The sequence below is a fragment of the Micropterus salmoides genome, unplaced genomic scaffold (genome assembly GCF_014851395.1).
Source record: "Micropterus salmoides isolate LMB-PRFRI ecotype aquatic unplaced genomic scaffold, ASM1485139v1 Ms_hic_scaffold_18, whole genome shotgun sequence".
NCBI classification, from domain to species: domain Eukaryota; kingdom Metazoa; phylum Chordata; class Actinopteri; order Centrarchiformes; family Centrarchidae; genus Micropterus; species Micropterus salmoides.
Window position 1 is genome coordinate 21,920,345 of NW_024040928.1, and position 26,042 is coordinate 21,946,386.

Below are 26,042 nucleotides of genomic sequence, written 5' to 3' on the forward strand. Positions count from 1 at the left end.
GCTTCTTTTGTAAGTTGACTTTGCCATTTAAGTCAATAACACTCTTGTCAAATGAAGTTCTCATGTATGGATTTAACATACCATGTCTGTGCTGCAAATGATAGCAGGAGACCACTACTGAAAACTGCTACGATAAAAATGGTGGAAGATGAAGTTCTCCATTTAACTTACATTCATTCCATTTCAATCTCAAGAATAAAACGTCAAAGTATTTTTTAAGCTTCAGAGAGCTCGAGAGGTGTGTTTTAGATGGCTTCAGTTCAGTAACAGGCAAACACACATGTAGGACACGTTTTGGATTCAAATCCCAAACTTTTTGCACACTCCATTGCATGTTGTATGTCAGATTTGATTTAAAATGGATTTATTTACTTTTTAGGCCCCGAGTCTAACCAACATTATGACAAAGTGCTTTTAAATCAAGAACTGAAATACTCTCACTGAACTATTCAGACCCTGTGTGTCCTGTTTGCTTTGATTTTTCTTGAGTTATCTCCAGACCTTGATTGGACTTTAACAATAAATACAATAGTTTCATGCTGCTGCTTTCCCATAACTCTCCTTGCATCGTCATCTGCTCGTGGTGCAAACTTCTCCCCTGCTCTGGTTTTGATTTTGATCAATTTCAGCTAGATTTAATCTGCAATTAGATATTTTTATATTATAGATATATTAAATTATTATTTTTACCACTAAGTGCTACTGGAGATATTAAAATATTTCACACAAACAAATTTGACTTGTGAAAAATAAAATAGTCGACTTTTGCAATATAACATATCACTGAGAAGTATGTAAGGATTTGCTGTGTTTTTCTGAAGAACAAATAATTGCTTCTTGCTATTCCTCTCTTAAACATGTGATTAACCATGTGATCACTTGAGAGCTGATCTTAAAGCCTCTTGGTTTCTTCAGGTCTTTTCAAGTCTGTATAATATCATATAACATCCATAACATTATATATTCATGACTAAAAAAGCAACAGTTTAAGTTAGTAAATAAAACATCCAACAACAAAAGCAAATAAAAACAAAACAGCTGAATTGCATCATCACAGCACAGAAACACATTGAGTAAAATATCCCAAACTGTTCTAACTTCAGAAGTCAGAAGGTCATGTCCTACGTATTGCTTATAAAAAGAAGAGTGAGTGAGGAAAAAGTGTTTTCACTACCTTTAAAAATTCCTCCTACACTAGAAAATGAATGCTTTAATAAATTTATTATCCTTTACTGTTTACGAAATCCTTTTACCCCCAATAATGTTCCTTAAAAAGTATTCTTTAACATGATAAATACGGCCCAAAACATAAGTCAATAAAGAGAGCAGCGTTTAAAATATTGTGCCGTTTTTTTTGTGTAAAAATCACACAGCTGCTAGTTGACTCTGCAGAGATACAGTACATCCATGCAGTTAAACATCTAAGATCCCACAGCCAAGAGAGAAGGAATTAAATAGAATATTCTTTCGCTGTTAGTCAGCAATTAATGCAAATTTACATATGAGTCCAAAAGAGTGTATCATATACAATATACAACACAGATCTGGGAGCAAATAGCATTAAAAATCCCATCAACGACTTTGTTAACAACAGATTGCTTCGACCTGCCTGGATTGCCTTTTTAGGTTTAGGGATGGAGGGGAGCTGTTGTGCTAACAAACATAAATCAATCCCACATGAAGGTTTTTAATAGGGTTTTAAATGGTATTAGTTCCAGGTCTGGAAACAATACAACACACTCACACTCACACACAGACCAAGTACATCATAGTCCTCAACAGCAGAACAAAGAAGGCGAGCCTTGATACAACAAGGAAGAGAGGTCAGTCAGCCACAACGGAAACCTGAACGCCAGTCGGGGAGTAAGGCTATAGAAGACGATGAGATTCTTCTCGAACACACAGGAAGCTCCAGGGATAAAACACATAAGAATTAACCAAACAAGACAGAGTACTTTAGGGTACTGGCACAAAAACCTTACAGTTTCCAGGTTGTGCTGAAGAAATAAAACTCAAGTGGTTCATTTTTCTTTCTTCATAAATCGTTTTTTTTTTTTTTAAATACATATGAAAGAGAAGAACAACATGCAGGTTAAAAGAAAGCAAAGAGGGGCGTAATAAAAAACACAAAGGAAATTGGTGGTGAGGAGGAGGTTATGTTCAAAGTGCAGTTGGGTCATTCAGGTCTCCCATTTTGTTGACTGCTCTCTGTCTGTAATCCTGTTAAGCTTCATCTACAACCAGCAAAGGGTCGTATCTTGCAAATTAGAGTGACAGTGCCCTGATAAAACGCTGATCTGGAGTTTACTTCCCTCTGGAGCGGGAGAGCGGAGGAAGCGGACTGCTCGTCAGTACCAAGATCAAAAAAAAAAAAAAGGCTAAATGAATCAGAAACATACAGTAGATGGTGTTTTGGAAGATCTAAGATACAAAAACCAGAGTACACTGTTCACACAGTTGCTACTATCATAGTACAAACAGCTAAGTATAGTTGGTCTGTGAAGATGTATCGCCCATACTTGCATAGTGCCGACTGCCCGATTGGAAAACAGCTGAATTTTTTTTTTTAAAGTCAATATCAACTCTCTGCACCATCAGTTTGGATCTGTGCACGCGTTTGCAGACCGGGAAAATCACAGGAAACCTTCTCTCCTGGTCAGCAACACATTTCTTCATGAACGCTGCTGCCTCCAGCAGTCAAGCAGCTGGAATATCTTCAACCCCTTCAAGTGAAATGTCCGTTTTGAATAATGCTTTCTCATCCAGGTGAAGTTAAAGTCTGGAAATAAACACAGCAACCAAGAAGGTTTAAAGGAAAGCTTGAAATGTTGAAGCACTGCTAGCCGAGTGAAGGGAAAAGAGCTCGCATTTTGTTTTTGTTTATAAAACACAGCCCAAGTAGAGGTGAGAGAGCAGAGAGTGATTGTTCAATCATTTGGCATAAGGTTGAACCATTCAGTCACATCAAACCCCAAACACTTTGTAACTAAGAAAGAAAAAAAAAAGATGACAGAGCAGTTATTCGTTCACTGCATCGTGCATTCAACCACACACACACACACACACTCTTCAAGGGGCAGTGAGAAGAGGGAGGTGCGCTGAATTCATGTCACAGGATGAGTCAAAAAAGCCTTCACCATGGTAATTTAGCCATTAAAGGCCTCACACAAAACATACACACAATATCTTTTTCAGAAGAGTGACCACCACACCAAACTCCAGTTACTTTCTTACTAGCATATGTAGATTCCTGTAGACCTTTTCATGTTTTCAAAGCCTCTAATGTGTGCTATGGCATCGCTCTGTGACAGACTGTTGTTAAATGCTGACATTTGGGAGGCAAATGTTCAGTAGACAGACTCTCTTTGATATTTAAAACAGACATTTTCATAATTGTTATCTAGTTTTGAACAGGTATTCACGGTAGTAGAAAAGTAGGAACACCAACAAGTGAGAAGACAATTTAAGGAATACTCTGACATTTTGGGAAATACATTTAAGCGCTTTCTTTCAGAGAGTTAGACTAAGTTGTTTCAGCATATAACTCCCCTTAGTGTTGTTTTTACCTTTCTGTTTTTGTAGTAATGAGATATATCAACACATGTCAATTGGTTAATTTTAGAGGCACTGGTAGTTGCAATTTCTGGACATTGGACAGAGAGTTTCCCCCTGCTTCTAGTCTTTATGCTAAGCTACTCGCAAACTCCATCTCTGTACTGAACCCACATGAGATTGATTTGATATATTCTCATCTAACTCTAAGAAACAAAGTGAAGAATTGTATTTCCTAACACACTTAACTGAACTGCTTCTTTAAATTTGCCTACTTTTTAATAGAAGTTTGGTGTGGCAGTCTGTGCCCTAAGAGAGAATGAACATACTGGTGGTAGCCTCAAGTAAGTCACTAAACAGGGACACAATTACACGAAGAGTCACACGCACATGACAAACACACTCCACCTTTCTTCTTCAGTCAGAGTAAAGACATCAGACACCAGCACTTTGTCTTCAGACCACTCTGACAGTTGGAGCGTCTTGTCCACCACGCCTAACTGTTTCTCAGTCCACTGTCGCCCTCATGTTCATCTCCCTAGAGAAAATTAAAAAGTGCCAGTTTGTAAATCCCCCCCCCCCAACGCTCCTTTCAACTCCTCCTCTTGGTAAGACCGCGCCCTCAGGTCCTTCCGGTTTATGATTAATAAGTGTGTGATTGAGCGTAAGAGTTTTAACGGAGCACCCTGGAGCACGTCGGAGCTTCCAGGGAAAGCTGAGATGGTGGAAGGAAGAGAGGGAGGGAGCCTTGCTTCGGATGAACTACAGCAGAGTTTCCCTCTTCACGTTGGTTAAAGATGAGAGAAAGGCCTGAGCTGCTCCAGCTGGACTTCCAAGGATATCCTCTCTTCAAGCAGGTCCTGGAAAATGACAAGTTATGAGAGCGTTTTTGCCAGAGAGGAAAGACTCAGAAAGAAAACAAAAGTGCACATCCTACATACCTTCAGCTGCTGCTGTAATTCACTGTTAAGTCGTGCCAACACTGTGTTCGTCTCCTTGTTTCTTCTGATTGAAGCTTGAATCGCCTTTTTGTCCTTTCCCACTGACCTGAAAACACACAAATATACACACTTACGTACTAAAAGGCAATATGTACAAAATAAAACCCTTATGCTAAGCAAGACCTTCTGCAGTCTTGTTAACCAGCCGACCATGTTTTCTACCTGGGGATGGAGGGCTGAGTGGCCAGGACGGCGGCTATGACGTTTGATTTCTGCGGACCGTGTTGTTCGTCCTCCGGTCGAAGCTCGTCTTCCGACTTCAACCTTCGGCGCACAGGTTTTGGGGGAGGGGCTAGAGGACCAGACGAACCCTTGACCTGATGGGAAAACAAAACCAAGACAATAACAACACCGCTTCCTTTCACTGTTTGCAACGAAGCTTTCACCTGTATTCATGACGTTTGACAGGTCAAAAGTTATCTTATGAAATGTACTTAGAGCTGAAACTATAAGTCGATTATATTGACTTTTTTGATAATCAATCAATTTGGTAATCATTTTGAGCAATACGTACTAAATAAAAGTGCTGGTTCCGGCATCTTATATGATAGTGCTGAATATATATAGTTGGGTTTTGGACAATAAGTTGGACAAAACAAGCAGTTTGAAGACTGGGAAACTGATCAGCATTTTTCATTTGCCTCTTATTTCTCGACAAAATAATCAATCACTGAATCAAGTAAATAATCAGCAGCTTAAATGCTGCAACCCTGATCTTCCTGATTCTGATCTATCCTGAGCTGTGTCACATTAAGAAATAGTTTAATATTCTCTCATGTATTCGCAGTAATTACCAAAGATGTGACACCTTCAGATGACACCACCAGATGTTGACTTACAGAGTTGACAGTAGCTGAGACTCTCTCATCTGCCTGGCCTTCACTCTTCACTGTTCTTAAAGGGCCGGCTCCCTCAGATGACTTCTCCGCCTGTGGACACAGAAAGACATTAGGGCTGCGCAATTAATCGAAATATGACCAACTGCAATATCCAAATCGCAGAAGCTGCAATTTTTTAATGAAGGTAAAATGTGTGGCAAAACAGTACTGTAGAGCTGCTGAGATGTCCCGGCCTACAAATCTTGTTCCCCAGATGTAAGAAAACATGTTTCTTTGGTACAGTGCCCAACAAATGTCATACCATTATGATTTGATATGAATTGTTTTTGTGAAAAAAATATTGTGATGCAAAAATGATCATTCCCACTAATCGAGAATCATATCGTAAATCTTAATCTTTCAAAATAATCGCAATATGATTTGTTTTATCATATCGTGCAACCCTAAATCACATTATCAACGAAATGGTAGACAGATACTACTTAGACGTAGAGATAAACACACTCCAGGTAACAACCTACCTGTCCAGGCTCACTGTGCATATCGACCTCCGGGAGGCTGGAAGGCTGTTCAGACGCAGCGAAGGCCTGAAACTGACTGAAGTCTGCAAAATTGGGCTGCTGGGGAATCTGTTGGGGGGGAGGTGCTGGTGAGCACCACCCCGCCTCCAGGCGCACCCTCTGCCTCTATGCGATGGCCGGTATGTGGTACTGATGTCTAGAGAGAGGGAAGAGCGAGGTGAAGGTCATTCTTATAAGTCGAATCACACCTGATGCAGGATATGTGATTACGTGATGCAGTTAGACCTTGTGACCCTGTGATGCGTTGCACTGTAGTACCTGAACGCATTGCTGCTGCTGTAAAGTAAAACAGTGTTTCTTACCTGTGTGGGCAGCGGTCGAGGTGGCACAGCAGGCGGGTAAGCTATCGTAGACGGTTGTGGTTGTCCGGGTGCAGATGTGGCAGCGAAGGTGCGGTTCATGTCGAGAGACGAGGAGCGAGAGTGAGAGGGGTGGGGGCGGGGTGGAGGGGGAGGCGGGGCTACCACCTTCAGAGCCTCTGGAGACGTACCCGACTGCGACCTGAACACAAACGTTTATGTTTCTGGAGTTAGGATAGGATGAAAAATGTTTACTGAATCTATTTAAAATTACAATTATCTGAGCAGATGTTAATAAAAGTGGAAATATGGTCAAAGATAAAAAACACTGATACTAGTGATAACGGTGTATGAGCTGTAAATTACAGTGAGAAAGTGTAAGAAAAAAACATAAACAATAAAGAACATAAACAAAACTAAATCACATGATAGCTACCGACCTTTGTCTTGTGATTGGCTCCTGGTCTGAGGTGAAAGAGTCTGAACTGCTGTAACCGTCACCTTCATGCCGGAAATAAAAATAAAAAAAACGCAGCTCATAAACACTTGATCAACCTACAATCTAAAAATGTGCAGTTCACAACACAAAGCATAGAAACAGAAATTATACAAGAAAAATTTTGAAATTTGTTGTAAAATTTCAACATTTTTCTTGGAGATTATTTATTATTATAGCCTCAATTAAAAGGTAAACTTCACTGATTTTACACAGTCTGTTTACAGGTCTTGAGGAGTACTACTGAATGTGTGAAACACAAGTTGTATAACGCCTTTTGGCGCTCCAGAGGGAGCTGCGCAAAATCTCATATGTTGCCTGAAGTGATGTCACTTGAGTCAGCATCAGTTAAGGTCTGAAGTATATAAGTTTGAAACAAAACAAAAACAAACAGGGGGGTGTGGAGTTAGAAGTGCACTTATCAGACCTCTGTAGTTCCTCATATCTGCCTCAGGCCAGTGGCTCGAGCAACTAGCATAACTCACCAGAATCGGGTTTCAATAAGGAAGAAGAAATCACGGTCCAAAAAAAGACGATATCTCTTGATTCTTCTCATCTGTTTTGATATTGTTTTTTAACCTGTCCATCATGAGTCTGACAATGTTTCAGTAGCGCAATCTAAAATCAGTGGAGTACTCTTTTAAGCATGGACTCAGCAGCCCATCCTTTACTCACCCACAGTGTTGGCGGCTACAAACTTCATGGAGGCAGATAAATTGGCTTCTTCGGACAGTTCGGGAGGTTTAGCCAGCAGTGGACTGGTAGGGTGGTTGTGGTCTGAAGGTTTGACAAATAACGCAGTGAGTGAGCGAGACGCAAGTGTTGAGTTTATCAACTGTACAGGATGACAATAACAGAAAATGAACCGTTTGCAGTCTTTCTACTAATTTCACCCCAAAAGAACTTCAGTAGCAGCTTTAAAAAGTACTAATAAGCCTGACTTATTACATTTCCACTGCATGTTTATGAATACAAAAATCCAGACTGATTATGTTTCATGAGGTTTTTGTTTACTCATAACAAATAGCAGCCTCTTGTGTTTTCTTTACCTCTCCCACATCATAATAATAATAATAATAATAATAATACTTTATTTGTAGAGCACTTGTTGTAACACAAGTTACAAAGTGCTTTAACAAGTGTAAAGACAATAATACCCAAGAGACAATAATACAAAACAATACAAGATAAAAGCATGAAAACATTGAAAAGACTAAAATACACGTTTAAGATAAATATAAAATTAGTAAAATACAATAAAAGGGATAAAATAAAGTCAAATAAGATCGGGAAAGGCTCTCCTATAAAAGTATATTTTAAGAAGGTACTTAAAAGAGTTCACTGACTCAGCCGACCTGATTTCCTCGGGCAGGCTGTTCCAGAGCCTCGGGGCCCTGACAGCAAACGCTCTGTCCCCTTTAGTTTTCAGTCGAGACTCTGGAACAGACAACAGACCTCTGTCCGAGGATCTCAAGGTGCGTGCTGGTGCGTATGGGACTAAAAGTTCAGAAATATAACAAGGCGAGAGGCCATGAAGAGCTTTAAAAGTGATCAATAGAATTTTAAAGTCAATTCTAAAACATACTGGGACCAGTGTAATGAAGCTAAAATAGGAGTAATGTGGTCATATTCCTTTGTTCTGGTTAAAAGCCTGGCAGCTGAGTTCTGGACAGTCTGGAGTCGATCAGTAGATTTTTGGGTTAAACAAGTGAAAAGGGCTGTTGCAATAATCCAGGCGTTATGAGATGAAGGCGTGTAAAATGGTCTCGGAGTCCTTAAAAGTTAACATAGATCGAATTTTTGCTATATTTCTATGTTGAAAAAACATGATTGAACAAGCTTTGTGGTGTGCTGCTCGAAATTTAAATTACTATCAAACCAAACACCAAGGTTCTTTGCCACAGGCTTAATGTGATTTACTAGGGAACCAGCAGATGGCAGTATTTGTTTTGCTATCTGCTGGGACCCGATGACCAGGATTTCTGTTCAGTTCAGTTGGAGGAAATTATTTGACATCCATTTTTTAACTTCACAAAGGCAGTTGTTAATGAACTCAGCATTCCAGGGTCTGTGGATCTGACAGGCAAGTATATTTGTGTGTCATCAGCATAAATATGAAAAGAAATACCATGTTTATGGATAATATGTCCAAGGGGAAGCAGATACAGGAAAACAAAATGGGTCCTAAGACCGACCCCTGAGGCACACCATATTTAACTGGACAGAACGAAGAGACATAGTTGTTTACAGACACGCAAAACTTTCTATTTGACAGGTAGGATGAAAACCATTCTAGGGCAGTACCAGAGATCCCCACCCAGTGCCTCAGTCTGTCTAACATGATGTTGTGATCAATAGTGTCAAAAGCAGCGCTAAGGTCCAGGAGTACCAGGACTGAGCACATACCTTCATCAGCAGACATTAAAAGGTCATTGGTGACTTTAAGCAGGGCAGTCTCAGTGCTGTGGTACTTCCTGAAACCAGATTGAAACTTTTCAAATAATTGTTATTTTCCAGTACAGTGAGCAGCTGTTTGGACACAATTCTTTCTAGAATCTTTGCAATAAAAGGCAGTTTTGAAATTGGTCTAAAATTTTGTGGGAGGGAGGGATCTAAACCAGGTTTCTTTAAAAGTGGGTTCACACAAGCCATTTTAAAATAATCAGGGACACAACCAGTAGATAGGGAGCTGTTGAAAACAGAGATCAAATGGGGCCCAACAGAATCTATTACTTTCAGTAAATACTTTGTAGGTATTACATCAAGTGGGCTGGAGGACACTCTCATTTGTGATACTGTTTTTAAAAGCTCAGACAAGTCGATGGGATAAAACTGGTTAAAGCTCTCTTGTTGCTGGTGAGGAACCTCTGAGTAAGAGGCCGCGGGGGTAATAGAGGCTCTGATTGACACCACCTTATTGGTAAAATAAGATAAAAACAATTCACAGTCATCATTACTTCCAGCTGAGGCACAAGGAGGGGTTGGGTTTACCAGCTGATCCACATTCTTAAACAGAAACCTGGGATTGTGTTTATGTGTAGTAATGAGTTCAGAAAAATAGTGTGTTCTCACATCCTTAACCATGTTATTGTAGTTAATTAATAAATCCTTCAGACTGAGGTAATGGACTTGTAGACTGGATTTTTTCCATCTGCGCTCTGCTTTCCTGCATTCCCTTTTTAGGCTGCGGATGCTCATTTATCCAGGGTTGCTTACTAGCTTTAGACGTAGGCCTAACCTTTAGAGGAGCAGTAATATTTAGTGATCGACCAGATTGTTGGTGTTGGAATCAGACAGGTGTTGGCTTTGGCTCTGAAAGAATGCGCAAAACTTTGAAACACTTTGTTCATTAAAGATGCGACAACACACAGAGCTTGGTGAGGCGGCATGAGTAACAGGCGAATCGCAGCTAAAAACAATACATCTGTGGTCAGATATGGTCATGTCCACTAATTCCACAGAGGAAATGCTGACACCCTGGGTAAAAACCAAGTCCAGTGTATGACCACGGTTATGGGTTTGCCCTTTGACATGTTGTTTGAAGTTAAAAGAAGTGGCCATATTTAAAAAGTCAGTTGCATTAATATTGGTGGGGTCATCAACATGAATATTAAAATCGCCACAAAGAACAAGTCTATCATAATTTAAAACCAGAGTAGATAAAAATTCAGGAAGCTCTGATAAAAATCCTCCAGGCGGTTTTGGGGGGCGATAAATTATAACAAATATGATAGGTTGCAGCCCTCCAAGTTTAAGAGTGAGAACTTCAAAGGAGTTAAATTCATCACAGCGTACTTGATGACATTTTAAATATTTCCTATACACGCTCACTAGCCCACCACCACGACCACTGACCCTCGGATGACTAAAACAATCATATTGAGGCGGACGCAGTTCAGCTAGCTGGCTATAGTCATTCATTTGCAACCATGATTCAGTTAAAAACATAAAATCTAGATTTGCAGACAAGATAAAATCATTTAAGATAAAAGTCTTACTTGACAGAGATCTCACATTGAAGAAAGCCATTTTAAATGAGCTTGTTCTGGGTGCTGGAGTTGGTGCAGTTGTCCTAATCCTTAAGAGATTACTAATATTTCTGTGTGGGATGTGCACCTTTCGGTTTACTGGTCTATGCGTGATGATGACAGGAATAGAAGTCTTTGGAGCAGCGCTGGGAGCAGACAGTTTTACATGCCAGCAGGTGGAGACAGTTGTTTGTGGCAGTGAGGTAGAGATCTGTTCAGTGAGCGGTGGTGTGTTCAGGTGTGCTGCATGAATGATTAGTCATTCACGTAAGTCATGTGTGGACTGCACCACATTGCAAACTCAGCAAGGGGACACAATGTTCTGGGCCAGGTAAACATGCACTCTCATACTCATCCAAAATGTGATGGTATGGCTTCTAATGCACGTAAAACTTTTCTTTCATATTAGCTTTAAATCACATTCAGTAGGGATTTTAAGCCCCTCACACTGCGTTCCATAAAACACACATAATGACAGAAACTGATTACATTGTATATTTATATAACTGTAAATGATGATGTCTCACCACTGCCAGTCCTCTTCAGCTCCATCTCCTGCATGTGGATCTTACTAGGTGTCATCCGGATGGGAACTGGGTGGACAATGGCCGTGTCCTGAAGGACAGATAAAAAGGGTCAAGAGGTGAGACAGACAGATTTATGAAGGAAGAGAAACAGGTTTCACAGAAAGAGAAGGAACATCATCCGTTTACTTTGTCAGGCCTTTTCCTCCATCTGTTAGTTCATTTGGTTTTACGCACAAAAACAGCCTTGTGTATCAAACGCAAACAAAGAGACTTTGTGATTGTTTTTGGATTGGCCCATTTTCACAATTTTCAATATTCATTATTTCAAGAGAAGACATATAATACTGACAACATAACTTTTCTGAATATTCTAATTGAAATATTGTGATATAAGAGGGCTGCTTTTTAAACTGTTAGCAAGACAACAGGTCTCTGAACACGGCATCTTCTGTCAGTTGGGCTGAGTTGGTTAATATATGTACTTTACTTAAGTACAAATTTGAGGCACTTGTACTTTACTTGAGTATTTCCATTTTATGCTACTTTATACTTTTACTCCACTTTAATAATTTGACAGCTGTAGTTACTATTTACTTGAAAGATTAAGATATTACATACAAAACATAAGATGAGTATATAAAATTTGACACATTGTTATAAACTGAACCCAATAGTGTCTAAAATTGTTTCAATTGTCTCTACATCGACCAGCTACAACAGTAAAATGCTGCTCACTATGACTATAGCGTCAGTAATAATAATCCAATGATATTATATATAATAATTTAACACTTGCCCATGAGCTATTTTTCTGCATTATGAATGCTTTTATTTTTGATACTTTAAGAACATACATAATTTTTTGTATAATGCAGTATAGATTCTTCCACAGCCTCTGTGCACATTACACCATCTTAGTAAAAACATCTACCTGTGATATTTCATTAAAAGCAGCTTATTATTGTCATTCCTAATTGGGAGGGCTGAAAAAAGGACATTAAAAAAATTTAGGGGTACTTTTGTGTCACTATGCAGGTCCTACTCAATGATTTCTGGTAGGGTTAATGCCCAGAATTTCAGCGCACCTAAAAGCAATCAAAAAAAGATGCACACGCTTGCAATAAAGCAAACTGTGGTACTGCACTTTCGTCAGATTATTTGTGCAGAGCTTTTCGTGAGCCAGTTATTGCTGTAAGGAAAGGAAATTCAAAGGACTTCAGTAGCAGTAAATGACCAAAACACCACGCAGTTTTACACATTCAAAAGTACTTACAGTATTGACCATATATGGAACAATCTGCAAAAGCAATAGTGATTGGTGGATGTCACTGTAGGAAAAAAAAGGTGATGTCCAATAGAAGCTAAGCCAGCCAAATCACAACACACACCGGCCACTGCTGATGCAGCAGACTGCACTTTGAAAGAACTTCATGCGACAAGAGTGACACAGCAAGAGAGAGAGAGAGAGAGAGACAGAGCAAGAGAGACAGAGCCAGAGAGAATGCATAGAGATCCATAGAGGGTTAATGTCTGTCCATTAATGGTGAAACCATGCATACTAAGTGATTGACTTACAGGGTCAGCTGGTGCAATGTTAGAGTCAAATTGGGTCAGAGTTTGTGAGCTGGAGGAGCGCTCGCTAAACGTCTCCCACTGCTGCAGGAGACAGACAGACAGTGAGAAAAAACATCAGTCAGCCAGTGCAGTGACATCACACATTTCCATCATCAGCCTGAGCCTCTACCATGACGGGACATCATCAGTCATTGGCAGGCGGCGTGGTGATGCGGCCACATCAGTGGGAAACAAAACAGACATCTCCGACTTTCATACAGAACAGCAGGCTACCACCACAGTCCAGGAAGTGGAAGAAGAGGTGCTGAATTATCAGTAATTATGTTTGCTAATGAACAGGATGAAGTGGCGATGTAGTCATGATGGATGGATAAAGATAAAGCAAATTCACCTAATTAACCATGAGCAATTAATTATGATTAAACAAATGCAAAACATAGCAAAAACAAACAAATGTAGAGCTTAAAGGATGTGTGAAAATACAATGAGTTATTGTGTGTGTCGTGTGCATGTGGGAACCTCATTGCTCTGGTTCATCTCTGGCCAGGCCTGGTTGAGTGAAGGCATGGAGGGAGATTTGTTGGGTGTGACCTCCACTGGGGAGCCCGAGTATCCAACGTCAGCAGTCGACTCCGGGACCTCTGAACATGAAATATTACACACAGGTTAGTTAGATCCCTTAACAACAACCAAAAAACACAAATATTAGGGGTCCAGACGGTAAACAAAGGGCAATAAATAATCTGAAAAGAGCACGGCTTCGGTCCTCTGGGGGAAACAACATTATTACATCTTTAATGTGAGAATGAGTAACTTTGGAAAGAAGAAATAACACAGTCTTTGAATTATTTAATAAATTTGTTAAAAATTTAAATTTATAACCAATAAAACAAAACAATTCAATTTAATCAGAGGTTATGCAGAGAAAGCTTAAACTGGTCTGGTGGTATGTCTGAGCAGTTTACTAAAATGTTCTCTCTGCTGTTAAGAAGATATATTATTAAAATGAAAGCTAGCAATTTTAGAAACAATGTAACAGAATTTATCTGGCAATCCATGGCTGAAAAAAGATTTACATGAAACTTGAAACCCCCAACAGAGACAAATAATTCTGCCTAATGTGTTAACATCTCTTAAAAAATTCAATTCTGTTAAAATACAGAAAACAATGATCTCCATTGCAAAGAATTTTATCTTCTATCTCTATCTTTTATCTATTATGTGCTAAATAAATAGTGCTCAATTAACAAGGTGATTTTGGTGTTCAGCTAATGAGCAGATGTGACATTAAAAAGGCAGCAGAAACGCACAGTAGCTCCATCATCGAAAGTACACCTATAAATGAACAAGAACTACTGCAGTTCAGTTTTTGCAAGTTGCAGTGCCTTAACCTTCCCCAGGCTTTATAAGGCCTGAGGTCGGAAAATTAGGATAAGGAGTAACAGAGAGATGACCATGAGAGGCAGAGAGAGAGGCAGAGAGAGAGCGAGCGTACCTGCTGAGTCATCCAGGTCAATCAGCTTTGGCATCAGACTCTCAGGCAGCTTCTCAGGGAGGTCGTAGCCATTCTTCCTGGCCACAACCAGGTGGAAGGCAGCGCAGAACTCATCCAGGGTCAGCGCTCCGTCTTTATCGAAGTCTGACAGCTCCCTTTAAACACAAATCAGATATCAGTGAGTGGGTCGTCCTGACAAAACAATGGCAACTGCAGGTGCAGCGGAGATCTTTTTCAAAATGGACCACCTGCCTTTCAATCTGACTCTATCTACCTCACATCATTCAAAAGGTTTAGCCTGCTCTTGCTAGCTCAGATGTTGTTTCAGATGCTCGTGTGGGCATAAGTAAGCAGCATACGGTCCATTGACGCACAACGTTACCCAATTCATGAGCTGAATACAGTCATGTTCACACTCAGTACTGTTATGAGTTAATGATACTAGTAGGGACAAGTCCTCCTCAGAACAAGTTATGACAATCAAAATGAAGACTCGTAACAAAAGCTGACAACTGGTTTTTGAAATGCAGTTCAACGTTATTCAGATGCATTTAAAGATGGGGTAAGCAATTCTAATCAAATACACATCTTTTTGTCAAATTCAGCTAATATCTCCCCACGGTCTGCTAGTCACACAACATCAGCCATGATTTGTGTGTCAGGTAATGGTAAATGACTTGCCCATGGACATTGAGCTTACTTTCCAGCTTGCCAAGACATGCTGTTGTGATGTCAGCTAGTAGCAGGAGAGTTGTGAGTGTCACTTTCTGGAGCTGGTGTGCTGGCTCTGGGACCCTCTCGTCCTCTGCATGTTGCACATCATGTCAACTGTGCACGTCTGCATGTTAACTTTGCAACAGCAACTGTAGTAACAGCCTGCTAACCCACAACTTAGTTACATTGCATAGTCATTGTTTGCACTATATCATGGTATTTGTCATTGTGACTTCACCAGAATTGCATACCCCACCTTCAAGCAATTTATCCAGTAAAAAGCCAATATTTAGCTCTCTGGAGCTACTCATTTATCAGAAAATGCTGATTTCCTGTCACATATAGAAGGCTGTGCGGACTAGTAGATCAGTAGCACTACATAATGTAATGTAAACAAAATAATGAAAATAATGAAAATGGTTGTTAGTGCCCAATCCTATAGCATTTAATGGCTCTCCAAGTTGAATAAATACGGAAATTATTGATAACTGACTTTTACTGCCAACCTGCCCTAATCTACCATGTTAAAAACAATTATGAACTTTTCATATGATGGTCAAACAGTCTGATGATAGTTGCAGCGGTGATTCAGATATCTACATGGTTAGGGATGGGGATCGATACCCGGGTTCTAAAAGGACCCGGTTTCTCAAAATCCGAAAATCACTAAGGTCCGAGCTTATCGATACTGCTATCGAGACTAGCGGGTCCTACATTGGTCCTACACGCCACGCCTTCGCAGTGGAAGGCTTGAAGTTAACTTTGCTCCAAACTACTCGAGTTGCCGACAGCTACGCTTGTTACTAAGACAATACTTTTTCAATACACCCGTCTGTAAGGTAAACATGTAGAAAGGGTTAATTTAATCATCTCTGTCCTCAGTCTCTCATCCTGTTTGTTTGATACAAGCACAGCTAACATTAGCTTGGCAATTACCCAAATGTTACAAACAAGCTACATAGAAAGATGTCTGTCTGGAGCAGAGACTGGTCTGTATTCTTAAAATTTGGCACATTGTTGCAAACACAGCTGCTGGCTGAGACAAACCAGCCGCTCCTCCTTCAACCAGGTAACGTTACCTGCAGGCAGTGAATAACAGCAGAGAGGAGGAGGGACTGATATTGACTGATGTCTGAGTTTTTATTCTTTCTAAACGTCACATAGTATTGTGATGTCAGATATTGAGTTTATATATAGTGCCTTTGCTGTTGTAAACATTAATGTTGCTGCTCTAGAAACAATAAGCACACTTTAATATTTGTTTATTTATAGCAAGTCATATGTTATCTCAATATATAACAATGTTATCGCTTGAAAACTTTCCTCATACCGTGCAGGCCTACCTCATGCCCGTCGGGGCTGGTCTTACCACCGTCACCAAATAATAGTAAAGTATTGATAGTCGTTAAAGAATGGGATAATTAAGCAGTCTCAATAACGGTGTCAATATCAATAAAAATTAACGATCCCCATCCCTATACATGGTACACTAAATATCTCCATGATGGACGAACACAGCAGACAACGAGATTGGCAGAATAGTGACGACTCACCAAATATGTGACAACTCTAAAATAGGTAGTTTTGATTTGGTGAAAAACTCTTTTGCGGCTGAACCTGGAACAGGAACAAACAGAGTAATTAAATGATTAAAACAATCAACATTTTACACAAGTCTTGTTTTGCGTGTGCGTGTCTGCATTTTCCTACCAGGGATGAAGCCGGTGAGGTCTGGCTGGATGGTTTTGAACTGGTTAATATAATACTGTCTCTGCTCATCCGTGATCTTCCACGGATCATCGTAACTGCTGGACTGTCGCTGGATCTCATTGGTCATTGCTGCTGAGGCCACAGTTCGTATCGTTGTGCTTTCCTATGGGAAGCCCGCATGGGAAACATTTAAGAAAGTAGCACTGGTTAAAGAGAATACACAGAATTAAGTAAAATGGTTTAAAATAAAACTCTAATCTCTTTAAGTATAGTTTCTTCAGTGGCTACATGAACTGTGTGCGTCTTTCTGCTCACAACCTTAACACTGGTGCACTTTCAAAAGACTTTAATTATATCAAAAGTGTCACATTATTCTGTGAATTTGGACTAGTGGGAAAGATCTTATGTTTAGCTCAGCATGACAATGTCACACAAGTTGCTAGAGTTTTAGTTTTGCACTGCTGGCAGATAAAACACTGATATAAAACCATGACTCATATTTGAGGCACCACTATGGTTAATAAGCTAGATAACTCATGTTTTCAGTTAGCAATGTCTCATGAGGCCTTTTCATCCGTTTAAAGAAGCTGTTGATGTCTGCATTATTAAGCGCAGCTATTCTCATAACTTACTAATTTGTGCTGAATACTTGGTATTATCACTTGTTCTATCTAAAGGTCAGAGGAGGTACATGAAAACTAAAATAATATGTGAGCTCAAGGGAAACCCAGTTTTTGCTGTGTGATTAGCTGGTAGTGTTGTTTGACAGTGCTAAGACTAGTTTGTTGCACAACCACTTACTGAATAAATGTTTTTTAGCATCATATACAATTTTATGGTGGTAATTCAGACGTAGACAGAAGCGTAACACTGCCGTACCTGGACCGAGGAGGGGTGCATTGCTGGGAGCGGATGGCTGGATGGCGGGGTGTCCGCTGTGAAACTGACCCAACTTTCCTGACCTGGAGGGGGTGGCGAGTGGGAGGGCCACATGCCATCACTGGGCACTGGACCTGGGAGGGAGAGGAGAGTAAAACATATAGAGAGATCCCATAATACACACAAATATACAGCAGATGTTATTAGGAAAGAAATAGAGATGCCATTAGTCGAAAACCCAAAGATGTAGAGTTTACTACTTAATCACTGCAGCTCTAGAAAGGAATTATTTTCATACCTCTCTTTTTTTGGTAATATTTCCACCCCATTTTGTGCTGATGAAACACATGCCATGTGATCCATTTTGTTCCCCTAATGAGTAACTGCCGTAACTGTCACTCTCAGCAAAGATCAGTTATGTATAAGCTGCAAACACCAGGAAGTAACACAAACACAACCAAATGTGCTCCGTGCTGACTAGCTGTGGCCCACAGAGCAGGGCTGGGCAATTAAACAATAATGATAACTATTGCAATATAATTGTCGTCAATAACAATATAACAAATGATTATTATATTGTCGATAAATGTTTAATTTAATTAATTTGAATCACGAATGAATTAGCACTTAATTCTTCTATTAAGATATTTATTTTGTTGAGGAAAAGTGACTGAAAAAAAGACGTTACCTGTTTGTGGTTCTCTGAACTGCGTCCACACAGCTCCAGCTGCAGCCACCACCGGCTGTCTTTCTGCGTTTCCTCCGCTGTGCTGCCGCTTGTGTTTCCTCCACGAGTGAGGGGAGGTGGGTGGGGACTGGTGAGGGGAGACCACCGGGGATGTCGGCTCAGGCTGAGAACACAAATACAATAAAACGCATGAAATATGTATGCAGATCTCCAGACATGCAATCTTTTAAAATCTTAATTTGCCAATAAAGAAAGTGTAGCCACTACTGTCTTATTACAGTTTCATGTGCTTTGGGTATTAACGTTTAGATTGTATCTTAAACATTAATCTGAGAAAAAGATTTACATCTGTAACATACCACGTCGGAGCCAAATACGGGCCAATAAATACTGCTTCAAAGCTTTTTATCTGCTCATCACAGATATGGCAGGTTCAAGCCACCAGTGAATGAACATTTCACAACAGATGCAAATAGATAACAGTCAAGGAAGAGGTCCACACAACTGACAGGCAACCCGCTGCTGGTTTCAGCAAAGAAAAGCCAGCAGCAGAAAACTTCAGACAGCAATTTGAACTAGAAGTACTCAGATATGCACAGGAAAAAAAACACAGGAAACGCATCAGTATTCCTGTGGCATATCTCTAGTAACTGCTGGGTTCAGCTGTAGGAAGAAATAAAATGTGCGTATCATGTTCCCCAAAAGACAGACAATAGTTCAAAAGTTCATATTTAAAGCAGTTATTGCAGGACTAATTGTGGGAAAAGAAAGTTGTTTGTCTTATCTAATACCTCAATTTATTGTCTATGCATACATAAATGTATTTTTATATTAAAGGATAGTTAACTCCAAGAAACAATATATTATAAAACATTAAAAAGTAAAATTCCTAACCTGTGGTTCTATGCTGGGTGCCAGAGGCTGGATAACCTCGTGGACAGGAAGTGAAGTGGATGATGGGGGACCCTTCTTGTTCTGGAGACCCCGGCCTGGTGGTCTGGGTATTACGGCGGTGGCAGAGCCCGGGTACAACCCCTGACTGTCTGTGTCCTGGTACAGCGCTGCGTGCCTCGCCTCCGCCTCGTTCTTCCCCACCACGAACCTGGGCAGCGGCAGGTCTTTGACTGGTGAGACGGGAATCCATTCATAGGATTAAAAGGACAGATATGTTTCATATTGATTTGCAGGTGCTTAAAATGCACTACGCTTGAAGACCGAAATCACTCCCTATCGCGCTAAAATTGTCAGAAATCATCAGTCTGTGATGTTTAGTGGATTTCTCAAGTTTTTTTTTTTGCTGATGAGTTTACTTTTGCGGTGTAGCCACTTTCCTTCATCCTGCCTCTTCTGCTTCTACTTCAGTTATTGACTCCCTACATTTCCCAGAATGCCTAGAGAAGGAGCAAGGACTTGTTGCAAATCTGATATGGCGTACAGGTGTTCAAAAGCTGTAAATGTGACCAACAGTGTGAGAGTATACCCTTCAGGAAGAGCAAGGCTGCTTCCTCAAAATAAAACATACACCGAAATGCTGGTGTTTTGTAGATACTGTTGCTGCAGTAAATAGAGTGTTTGTTTCCCCTACAGTGGATTTGCATGAGGCTGAATGTCAGAATAAAATAGTGACAACAGAAAAAAAGTCCCCACTACTGGTTTGCCATAGGACTGATAACAAAATGACATTTTTGCTGTTTCATTTTTACAGTTACTGTTGTTGTTCTGCTTTTAACGGTGCTGCATAGAAAGCATCTACGTATTTGAGAGATCTATAGACCTTTTCACTCAGCCATGAAGGTCACCTGGTCCTCTTGATGATGCAATATCGTCTTTACTGTTATCACTTCACTTTACTTCATAATAGAAGTCCCATGTTTACAGTTGTGCCACGCTGACATCTGAGAACATGCAATTTTCTCAATAGCTTTAAAACAACTGGTATTTCTAAAATGTGGCTTATTTAAAAGGTTTCAACGATAAAATAACGCCATAGTACTTTATTATTATCATTAAATACCATTTTTAATAGTTTTCTCAGTCTGTTCATTTTGGTATGGTTCGACATGCCAAAACAAAAAAGAATATATATTATTTGAATGTACTGAAAATGTATTAACTAAACAGATTTATAGAATAAAGTGATAATGTCATGAATGTATTAAATTGTTTTAAAGGGATCTGGACTCGGCCACTTTTCATATTCTACATGTAAAATAGTTATTTATAATGCTTACTATTTAACTTTGAAAGCTTTAGCCCCTGAAATAGTTCAAGAAAACCACTGTCTATTCAGAGTCAGAGTCCTCAACAAGAGCGAGGTGACTTTGGGCTTTCTGATAGCAAAAAGCAAACAACAATTTTTAACTCCCTTCTCAGACAGCCTTATCTTTAAGACGTCCCTAATAAGCATCAAGTTGCACATCATGTCAACTGTGCTATGGAGGAAGTGGCCTCTGTGCTTCCTTATATTTTTATCAAATTATGAAATTATTTCAACAACTTTGTGTTGCAACATTTCAGGCCAAACAAGTAACGTCATGAAGCAGGTGACTGTGATATCTTCCCTTGTGTGTCAAACAGAAAAAAATGCAATACTGCAGTTAAACCCTCAAGGCCTCCGACTACAAACTCTGTTTAGTCAAGATAAAGAAAGCTAGTAGAAACAGCTCTTACTGTCAAGCACCTGGTGACACAAACATTGGGCTACTGAGACAAACTGTGCAAAATGGCTGTCATAACACGTATCAAATAATTTCTGATAACATTAAGTTTGGGGTTCAGTGCCCTGCTCAAGGACATTACGATTAAAGGCCAACCCTCTCTACCAACTGAATATTTCAACTGACACACAAAGTGTCCACAGATTGCACGTTTTAAGCATCTAACACACCCAACAAAAAGCATTTCAGTTACTTTTTCAAGCTTTTTTTTATAGTATTAATTAAGCACATCATATGCACAGTTAGGTAACAGACTGCATTCTTCACGGACTTCCTTAGAAGAAGTCTTTCACACTGCCCCTTGCTTCCTGTCCCATGACCTCCTCAAATTCATTAAGCTACGATTTTTAAAATAAATACAGATTTTGACCACCACCACACATACAAGCTTTGAGAGAAACAGAAAGGCCCAGAGTCTGAGAACCCGGTTTGTTTTTTATGATAGCGCTGAGTGGGAATCTGTTCTTTCTTGAGTGAGAGGTGGTTCTGAAGAAAGATCAATGATTTGATTCAAAGGTGGACTCACCCGAGTTGAGGCTTTCCACCCTCAGGGGCAGACCAGCCTGGGCAACGGCAATGAGCTTCAGAGCGATGTAGAACTGGCTGCGCCCGAAGTGACCCAGCCGAGTGGCTCCACATAGCTCTGTGATCTGAACCCACACACAAGGACAAGAAAGGAACAGTTAAGGATATTGTATTCATCTGAAATGCTCATATTAACCATCATTGAGAGAAGAGAAGATTGTCCCTCTGACAATTCATACTAAATTTAACACCTAATAATAATATATACCCTAACTAACATTTAGGGTTTAGTGGTCACAAGCAACACTGTAAACACTTTATTTGTTGTACTTGAGTCTTCCTACAACGTAATGCGGTACAGTTTACCTGCTTTAAGTCACAAAAACAGCAAAAGTCTCATTTACTCTGTTCATTGGCAGATGCTCAGTGGGTCTCACCACTACTAAGCCAGATTATCACATATTTTGTTGTACGTCATGCTGAGCAGGCTTCGTCCAAAATGGTAGATTGTGCAGCAAAACAGAAATGACAAAATGTTCAAACACACACAGGAGATAGTGGATTTTTGATGAGTGTACAATGCCAAATATGGTTACATCATTAATACGCGGAAACCAGATACCTGGATTAACAACCAGGGAGTCAAACTTTACAACATTAGGATGACTCAAGTGTGAGCCCCGCAGTGCTGAGAGCCACAACACCAACAGCCCGCTACAGCTGACTGATCCCTTTCTTGCTGACAAAGGACTTATTCTGAGTATGTGTGGATCTAAAGCGCCAGTGACTTTTCTCTCAGCCTGTTACAACATGACACTGTAGCAGTATGTGTCTCATAAGCCACCACACAGTGTGCATTTTGAAAGTGGAGGATTACAACACACTGCCTAATTCTTCTAGGAGACAGCTCCCCTTGTTGACCTTGAAAAAGGATTCTGACTCACAAACTGCAAATATTGGCCTGCTGAAAGACCTGGATGGGCTGCTGTAGTTTCAACTGGCTACTCATAAACTCACAGAGCAGGGACAGTCTGCGTGGCGTCCCGGTTGGTGTGTGATCATAACATGAATACTATAATCTGCCAAGAAGAAAATGTATTTGTGGGTTAATACATATTCACAACGTCTGTGTGTAAAAGTTAGATTGTTGTGTTGAATGACACACCATTCCTCAGTCGTGTATATTGTTTTCAGACAGTTTAGGTGACAACTTTTATAAATCACATTTACAAGGGGACACTGTGACAAAGCAGGTCTGCATTTTCACCATGGCGAACAAAATAACAGATTTCGATGGAGTGAGAAGACAGGAAATAGTGAGCAAGAGGCTGATGAGGGCACAATTTGCTACAACGTTATACACGTTAGGCGCTCTCCAACACATGCCCACAATAACATACTTAGAGAGCAGAGATATACCAAAGTCTGTAGCATATATAAGACGTTACTTTGACACAACATCTTCAGCTAAGGTTAACTATATGTGACTGTGGCTGCCCACTGTCTTTGGCTAACGTTAGCCAGAAGAAGGTGTGTCTCTTTTGCTGCGCAGCGTTGCTAACAACCAAGGCTAACCATAGCTTTACTGGATGACAGGTTAGCTCTGACAGCCAGGCATGTTTGTAAAATATCCCACCAACAGCGCTAACGTACGTTTCCTGGCCAGTCTGACAACACTTTAAAAACCTGGCACTCGCTAACGCTAGCTTAACGTTACCTGCAGGACAACTTCGCTTGGTAGCTGGGCCGCCCGGAAAAGGTCAAGAACTCTCCCATTGGAAGCCACTTTTTTGGTGTTGTCCGTGTCGCAGTAAACGAACAAATCCGAGTAATATTTCTGCTCGATATCAGTCAACGTTAGACTTTCCATCGTAGTACCAATCGGACCTGAAACCAGACTAGTTGGCTGTTGATTAGCCCTTGTCCAATGGCTGGGGCAGGATCCAAAAAATGGGCGAGACTTCAGGATCCCAACTTAGCTAGCGTTACTGCACTACTAGCTAACGTTGAGGTTAGCGGTAATAATGTTCACAACGCGCCGTGTAGACTTATTGTCGTCTGATCCCACTCTCTGGAAAAAATCCCTAATGCTATCTGGTGACAAAGGGAGCTGGTCACCATTCAAAAAAACAAATCAGGAATGCTTTCATGCAGTTAATCACTTAGTTAACTTGTTGGGCCAGCCAAGCCAAGTAGCTGTAACAGCTGGCTAGTTAGAGCTAACAGCTACCTTGAATCAAAGTCAGTGGCACTAAGCTAACTAGCAGGTCGCAAAGTGCGTCCACCTCCTTAGCCTGGACGTCTACCGCGTTATAGCACTTCTCCCTTTAATCCCTTGTGGGATAATGTTTCTGTGTTTCGCAAGAAATAAATTCCTGTGCGGGCCCGTTAGAAGTAAAGTTTCATGGTCTTTGGGCTCCTTCCTCTAGTAATCTTAGCCGCCATTCCTACCGCCAGGGTCAAGCCACTCGGAGTTAAAGTACAACGTCCGGTACGGTTTTTCAAATTAAAACACCAGTTTACGGGCTACTCCACTATCTATAGTGATTTTTTTTCTCCTCAACCCCAACTTATAACAACATTTTTCCTAGATATCTTCCTCCATGGCTCATTTGTGAGTATGACTGCAGTGAAGGCTGATTTAGCAACCATGCAAAGTGGGCAACTGCCTTCGGGGGCCCTAAACTGTTCAGGGCTCCAAATGCCCCAAAATTATTATACAAATTGTTCCTGGTAATTTTAATTAATTGTAAATGTATTTGGCAACGTGTAACACTCTCTGTCATCTGCTCGTCTCTTTCATGGTTGATGCATTTTTACCTGTCTTGTAGAGCATTGATTCAAACTGGGGTCCTTGGAGGGGTTGCAGAGGTTCTCACATCTTCATTCTTCAAGTGAGAGTGTCTAACATATATTTTATGACTAAATATAGCTACACAAAAAAATCACCCACATCCCCCAAAGTGTTGACTTTAATTAATTAATTAAACTTACTGAGTATATATATGAATGAAGATAACTGTAATTCAACGGCAGCACAGCAAACGAGGACACTTCTGGTATTTATCCAAAAAATATTCAACTCTCCAAAATACACAAAATTAATGCTTTTGTTCTGAAGACAAACTTTCGGTATAATCTCAAGTTTTTTATGGCCAGCTTTATGTCTCGCGACGTCACTGGGAAACGGTCCCGTGAACGGTCCTACTCAGCGCGAGCTTGCCTGGCCTGCAGGTACCCGGATGTGTGATTTCAAAATAAAACCACTGATGCGCGACTGTTCCGATAGAGACTTTACAGTTTACTGTAGTGAGAATACAGCCAGTAAAGAGGGGAATATGTTACACTCACAAGCGTTATTCAGGAGTAGGTAACCCATTGTTGTATTTTATTAGTGTTTAATATTATGTTAATGCATCAGTTTTTAAAGTTTTCACATTTACAAAAAGCAAAATGAGCTGTTTGGCCCCTTTAACCTCCGAAGCCTGAACATTGTGTTCAGTTTTTCTTATACTACCTGGCCCAGATTTTCTGTGTGGTCGAGAGTATGCACCATTCAGGGAAAAACTGATATATAAGAATATATAAAACGTTTTTTACCGATAACGGCATGGCAGAAGACAAAGACCCTCTGTAGGTAATGGGATTAAATAAAAATAACATAAACAGACATAAGACGCAGGAAAACAACACAGTCCCAACAACAACAACTTAAAAACAAGGCACAAAGAAACCAAATGAAAGAATGATAAAACACAGACAACGAGAAATGAATGAACAGTGCTCAGCTAAAAGCTATGTTTGTTTAAAAGTGGGATGAGAGCTCTTTGTCCATTAAACACGTGTTGAGTCATTTTCGGGGGACTAGATGGGTGAGTTGTAGTTGTTATGTCCCTGCTCCATGCCATATATGGGGCAGTCTCCGTGCGAGTATTGTGTCAAGACGAAGTCAGATGAGGCTCTTATGGTGCCTTCAAGTGTTAAGGGAAATCTGACCACAGATGAAACAACCCATGACAGTAATACAAAAAAGCTTAACTTTTTACACTTTAGCAGAAGGTCACCTTGTTAGACATTTTCTGAAGCTCTCAGCCACAACTCATGACATTCATTAAGTAGGTGAAGTTTTCGGACTGCTGAAAACTCCGGACTTTTTTGCGCTTCGATTGTTTTTCCTTTTTTTTGTGACGGATTAGATTTCAGCCTGTGAACACTTGCATTTGTTTACATCACAGTGTGTTATATTTATGTGACACAATTGTAATATAACAATGATGTTCATGTTACTTTTTTTGTTTGTATATTTATTAATTTATTTTTACAAATATCACATTTCTGCATTTCACTGCACAAACCATATTGCACATATTCGTTATTATTCTTCTATATTTATATGTTTTGTCAATTTTTATATTT

General features: G+C 40.1%; 1 protein-coding gene across 1 annotated transcript; it reads right to left on the reverse strand.

The window, feature by feature from the left end:
- Positions 1-1,367: 1,367 nt before the first annotated feature.
- LOC119909127 (ralBP1-associated Eps domain-containing protein 1-like) lies at positions 1,368-24,104 on the reverse strand. The gene is given in 20 exon segments (XM_038727203.1): positions 1,368-4,412; positions 4,494-4,599; positions 4,716-4,870; positions 5,393-5,482; positions 5,914-6,030; positions 6,032-6,109; positions 6,276-6,474; positions 6,713-6,773; positions 7,444-7,545; positions 11,324-11,411; positions 12,899-12,979; positions 13,418-13,539; positions 14,394-14,548; positions 16,661-16,724; positions 16,818-16,980; positions 17,697-17,830; positions 18,385-18,547; positions 19,279-19,508; positions 21,628-21,751; positions 23,344-24,104. Coding segments are annotated over 20 exon segments (2,454 nt in total). The 5' UTR covers positions 23,497-24,104; the 3' UTR covers positions 1,368-4,343.
- Between the last annotated feature and the right edge of the window lie 1,938 nt (positions 24,105-26,042).